Source organism: Protopterus annectens, chromosome 2.part1 (assembly GCF_019279795.1).
Source record: "Protopterus annectens isolate FY-2018-M chromosome 2.part1, PAN1.0, whole genome shotgun sequence".
Lineage (NCBI taxonomy): Eukaryota > Metazoa > Chordata > Ceratodontiformes > Protopteridae > Protopterus > Protopterus annectens.
This window is the reverse complement of record NC_056729.1, coordinates 1,817,190,230-1,817,196,117: the sequence shown is the minus strand read 5'-3', so window position 1 is coordinate 1,817,196,117 and position 5,888 is coordinate 1,817,190,230. Positions and strand designations below refer to the sequence as shown.

The following is a 5,888-nucleotide window of genomic DNA, read 5'->3' as shown; positions in this document are numbered from 1 at the left end:
AGGTTGTGGAGAGATTAATCACTGTCTCATCAGTACATTACGAATTTTCTTTCAAACAGTACAATCAGAGCAGTCACTAGCTTCATTATACAGTTGCCATTTGAGAGATACTCCCTGCTGCTGCATTTAAATAACAATGAAATACACAAAATTTTGGATGTTTATGACATTTATTAAGCAACCACATTTTTCATCATACACGTGAAAAAAAAAGTACATTCCATGCATTTTATTAGTCATACACATTCCTCCTATGTGGCACAAATCCTGTATACTGTCCTAATGCATCTGGGTAACGTTCACGAATGCGCCAGACACAACAACTTGGTATCACTCGTCGCACTCTGCTTCCGAGTCTCCCATAGCGCCACACAGTAAACTGTCTATATGCAGAGTGCCGACAACGACGGTTTTCATCTGCGTCCACCGGTATACCAAAAATTGCTCTTCTATACGTGTCAGCGACAGCAAGTACAGTCTGATGAAGTACCACCACGTTCATATCCTGAAACACAAATAGAAAAACGTTGTTTACATAACGTCTCCGTACCGTTAAGACCAAAGGTACAAAAAGATTGACAGTTATTTTTCAAAAAGGTGCAAAAGATTGCCAGACACCAAGTTACACAACTCATTTAAAACTGCCGTAGTGCATGTGGAAATGCACAAGGTAACTGATGCAGTATTGAAGATGCTGTTTCATACAGCTAGGTTAGTTATGCCCAGTTTGAGTAACAGTGACACACTAACCCACGCACGTTCAAGCTTGCACGGCCCAACAGCAGAACAGGAACAAACAAGAGCCAGCAACAGGTTCCCAAATGCTTTAATGAGGTAAAATAGTGTCAAAGACACATACACTCTCCATAACCTCAAACTAGTTTCGGTGTATTACCTTCTTCAGTGAGGATAACAGCCATAATAGTTACATAAGACATGCTCCTTATATATACATGAACAATTAATCAACTGATAACCAAATGGTTACCCATTAATTACAAAATCAGATTTAAAGACATACTACACAATGAATCCTAACTAATAAGTAGGAATTCTTAAATGCATAAACAGTGCATAAATAATACAATTTAGATGTAAAGCCCAGATGTGGTGTTGAGTAACTAACAAATATATATATATATTGTTAATATATATATAAAAATACATATGTAAAGAAACAAGGGACGCAGGACCAATGGTAAATGTGGGTAAACCAAAGAAAAGACCTAGGTCAATTTTAAAACATCATGATTCTAGTTATACTAGTACCTCAGGAGAGGAGTCATCCTACACCGACAGCGAGGGAGGCACCAGTGTCAGATCCCCTGTTAAAAAGAAAAATCAATCTAAGTTCCCTTTAAACATGTTGGGAAATCCCGAGGGGGGAGGAAGCATAGGAGCAGATACAAATACAGACTCTATGACGGGGTTAGTTCAGGCCTTGCTGAACAAATAGTTCAACCTTATGACAATGTCCTAAATTTGTCTGATCATATATTGACTAAGGAACAACATGGTGTTCTTAATAAAGGATTGGGTTTTGTCCCAAGTTTTTTCTCAGATCATTATTCTGTATCGGTTGATGTTATTGAATTTTGCAGGAAGTTGAATTTAAAAATTTTCTTTCAGGATCAGAGTAATCAGGTTACTCAAAGATCTACTGATTTTATATTTAAAAAATCAACATTCCAGCCTCCAATGAATAAAAATGTTGGGATTTTCCAACAAGCTGTCTTGAGGGACCTACATTTTCCCAACTTTAATATTAATATAGCTCAGGACAACATCACACCTTTAGAGAGGGAAGCTTTGATTGAATTGAGACAAAATCATAACATTGTTATCATTCAGGCGGATAAGGGGGGTGCGGTGGTTGTCCTAAATAATGACTATTATGTACAGGAAGGATTAAGACAGTTGTCTGATGCCCAATGCTATAAGCATATGAGGATAGATCCCACACCCCAGTTTAAACATGAGATTGACCTATTTATCCAACAAGCAGTACAAGAAGGTATTATTTCATCTAAAACTGCCAGTCACCTTCAAGTTGATGATCCACAAAAGCAGATTCTTTATCTGTTACCCAAAATTCACAAGTCCATCAGTGCTCCTCCTGGGAGACCTATCGTGTCCGGTCATGGATCCCTTACGGAACCTATATCGGTTTTTCTAACATCATATTTGAAGCCACTATTGCCTATGGTCAGAGCTCGTATACAGGATACCACGGAGTTTCTTAACATTGTGGTTGATACACAATTAGATCCAGATTGGATAATGTGTACTTTAGACGTGAAATCCCTTTATACGAGTATCCCTCATTGGGCTGGCCTACAGGCGTTAGACTATTGGCTTCAAAGATCTGATCTATACCCCCCTGGATTTAACACGCTACTGGTATGTTTGTCAGAGCATGTTTTGAATAAAAATGTTTTTTTCTTCCAGGGTGATTGCTATTGGCAACTTAGAGGTACAGCTATGGGGGCTTCTTTTGCCCCCATATATGCTGACCTCTTTATGGCATACCTGGAGGAATGTCTCATATATGATCCTTTGCATAACATTTACTTAGAGGAGATGGATATTTGGAGACGTTTTTTGGATGATTGTTGGATGGTGTGGCGTGCGGATGTTGACTATTTGATGGAATTTGTGGAACATTTGAACAGCAACGTTTGGGGTATTGAATTCTCTATAACATATCACAAGTGTACCATTGACTTTTGGATGTCACGGTATATCGGAATGAGGACAATACCCTAAGCACTAAAATATATAGGAAGTATCCACAATTTAATACTCTCCTTCATTCTTCTAGTATGCACCCACGCCACACCATCCGCAACATCCCTAAATCACAATATCTGCGTCTTAAACGGATTAATTCATCTCCTCAGGATCATGAAGATGCCATCCAGGATTTAAATTATAGATTTCTTGATAGAGGTTATTCTGTGAGGGACATATCCAGTGCCAGAGTGTGGACAGACCAGCAGTCTAGATCAGATCTTTTAAAATATCAGAGTAGGGGTACTGACAAAGATGACACCATTAGATTTATTACCACATTTGGGAAAAATCATCAATTGATCAGAAATGTGTTGAATAACAATTGGAATATACTTTTGGCTAATGAACATCTTAGTCATATACTGACTGATCTAATGTTCTATTTCTTACAGGAGGGCAAAACCTTGGGCACGTTATTCTCTTATTATAAACATAAGGACAGTGGGGGTGCAACATATAGACAACTTACCCTTTCCGGTGATGAGCTGTTGGGGACTTTCGCGTGTGGTCATTGCACTTCCTGTTTAAGTATAAATAAAACTAAGGAATTTTCTAGTGCCAATACTAGTAAGATATTTGATATATATTTGCCAATTGTTCAACGTGCTGGGTGATTTATTTAGCTATATGTCAGTGTCAAGCTTTTTATGTGGGTAAAACCTCAAGGTCCCTCCGAACTAGAATTGTAGAACATCGTAGTGAAATTCGGACTCACAAAATTAGTAATGCATTATATCAACATACTGTCAAGCATCCATCTGCTAAATTTATATTTTGTGCCATTGATAAAGTACAGGGCAATAGGTCCAACCAGACAGGTTGGCAGAGTGTCCTAAGTATGAAAGAGAAATACTGGATCATTCACCTGGGAGCTCTTTTTTCTCCAGGTTTGAATGACCATTTGTAATGTTTCTTTACATATGTATTTTTATATATATATTAACAATATATATATATATTTGTTAGTTACTCAACACCACATCTGGGCTTTACATCTAAATTGTATTATTTATGCACTGTTTATGCATTTAAGAATTCCTACTTATTAGTTAGGATTCATTGTGTAGTATGTCTTTAAATCTGATTTTGTAATTAATGGGTAACCATTTGGTTATCAGTTGATTAATTGTTCATGTATATATAAGGAGCATGTCTTATGTAACTATTATGGCTGTTATCCTCACTGAAGAAGGTAATACACCGAAACTAGTTTGAGGTTATGGAGAGTGTATGTGTCTTTGACACTATTTTACCTCATTAAAGCATTTGGGAACCTGTTGCTGGCTCTTGTTTGTTCCAGTTTGAGTAACAGCCTGTTGATTAAATCTTGGAGTCTGTATGCATGGTGTATGAACTATCCCATTCCTGCTGTAACATACCGTAATCACTTTGTTTGAATCTTGTTATTTCTACCACAAAGTTGTATTGTAAACTTATACTTACAGAAATATGTGACAAACAGTGATTTGGTCCATTCCCACAGCAGACTCGTTCAATCGAAGTGGGCATGTCTCTGCAGCAGCGGCACACACACCATGGGGGAGGGATTTGTACTGGCCGCTGTGTATTTTCAACATTGAACATGTGTTGCTCCACCAGAATCTCCCATAGCATTGATGGAGTCCTTTCTGCTATCAAGGTGAAAAGATGACGCATTTGGTCTTGCGAAAGACTGTCAACAATGGTCTGTAAATAAAAAGTAACAGATTAATTGAAAATCTGTTAATTGAATGTTGGTCAGTACTCACACCATATTTTGTATAGATTATACATGGAATACTACAATAGCAAAATTAAACTGATAGGAGCAGACACCGACATGCAATATTTTGATCCAAGATTAACCCACCACACAAATGCTTTTACATTATCTTAGTGACAAAACTTAGCAAAGTACAGACCATGCATCAAAACATGTGTAATTGACGGCAATGAATAAGTTGCCTCAGGTCTGACGATGCAGTGAATGCATGTCAGACTCCACAGCATGTCATAAGAAAAATGTAACAGAGCCAAACACACAGACCAACTACATTAGAATGTCAGGAAAGAAGCACCCTGGCACCCAATTTTTTTCATTGCAGTCAAGGACAGTTTGTTGTGCTTCAAATACGACTTGCCTCAGTTTGGTATTATTTATTAATGGATGTGACTGAGGGTCGACTTGATATGACTGACCCCTGCCATAGGCAGCTTTTATGCAACAGTAACCAGTTGTACTATAATCTAATGTAAATGTCTTTTTTTCCATTTTTACCTGTAAACTGAGGTAATCTGTGTCTCCTTCGTGGTTCATGACAGCAGCCAATTGATGTCTGTCACTACTCATTCTTTGAGTTTCGCTGTCAAGAAGTCTTCGACGACGTGAATTTCTAGGTCTTCCTCTTTGCAGTGTATCCCCACGAGTGGCCTGTGTCTGAGACTGTGCGTTCATACCGTTCCTATTTTCCATGCCTGTAGACTAAAAAATATAAAATGGGTGAGAAACATAGTACTACATGTTAATAGCACAGCACTACTTGTAACGTTAAACCCTCTGTACACTGGATGGATAACCAGACTTTCAATGGACAAGCCTAGCAATCTGTTAATCTTCAGACATACCAGACTCACTCTTCAACCAAACTGCAGTAACCAGGCATACATTGTGACAAAGTGTAACTCCATTACAGTGCGATTAAGGCAAACATGAACAAAGATGCTAACTTTTACTATTGCTGTACAGCAACTGTTTACCAGTTGCTTTTAATGGAACAACCAGTTACCTCACAAGGAGTGTTTTAATGTCAGTAGCATTTCAAGAGGAGTATACAATGGAATTTCAGTTTAACTCATTCATGCACTCTCGTTATCCAGTTTTGAAGATAGTATAGCAGCAGATTTTAATGCCAAAAATATAATTTTAAGTAGTCTCCTGTGAGATTACTGTAAGCGAGTACTCTGACAAAGTAGAACCCTTGACCCAAATTAGAGTGCATTCACTGTGCAACGAAAATGCAATAGCATTCTAAATAGCAAGAAGAGAATTATGAATAAAGCATGGCAGAGTATTGACATCAACAAAGTGTCAGCATTACAGGTGTATTTTGGCATAT

The 5,888-nt window shown here is 37.9% G+C and overlaps 1 protein-coding gene across 1 annotated transcript; it reads right to left on the bottom strand.

Annotated features, from left to right (window-relative positions):
* Positions 1-212: 212 nt before the first annotated feature.
* On the bottom strand, positions 213-5,643 carry LOC122794800 (P2X purinoceptor 7-like). The gene is made up of 3 exons (XM_044063414.1): positions 5,051-5,643; positions 4,237-4,479; positions 213-505 (listed from the first exon to the last, which is right to left on the bottom strand). The coding sequence occupies exons 1-3, from the start codon at positions 5,243-5,245 to the stop codon at positions 233-235; spliced, it is 711 nt and encodes a 236-aa protein (XP_043919349.1). The 5' UTR covers positions 5,246-5,643; the 3' UTR covers positions 213-232.
* Positions 5,644-5,888: the final 245 nt, after the last annotated feature.

Bases quoted from the DNA above. Each gene is read 5' to 3' on its own strand.
- LOC122794800 (XM_044063414.1), bottom strand. From the start codon at position 5,245: ATGGAAAATAGGAACGGTATGAACGCACAGTCTCAGACACAGGCCACT. The intron at 4,480-5,050 runs GTAAAAATGGAA...TTTTATTTACAG, and splicing joins CAGATTACCTCAGTTTACAG to ACCATTGTTGACAGTCTTTC. The intron at 506-4,236 runs GTAAGTATAAGT...TTTGTGTTTCAG, and splicing joins ACTGTTTGTCACATATTTCT to GATATGAACGTGGTGGTACT.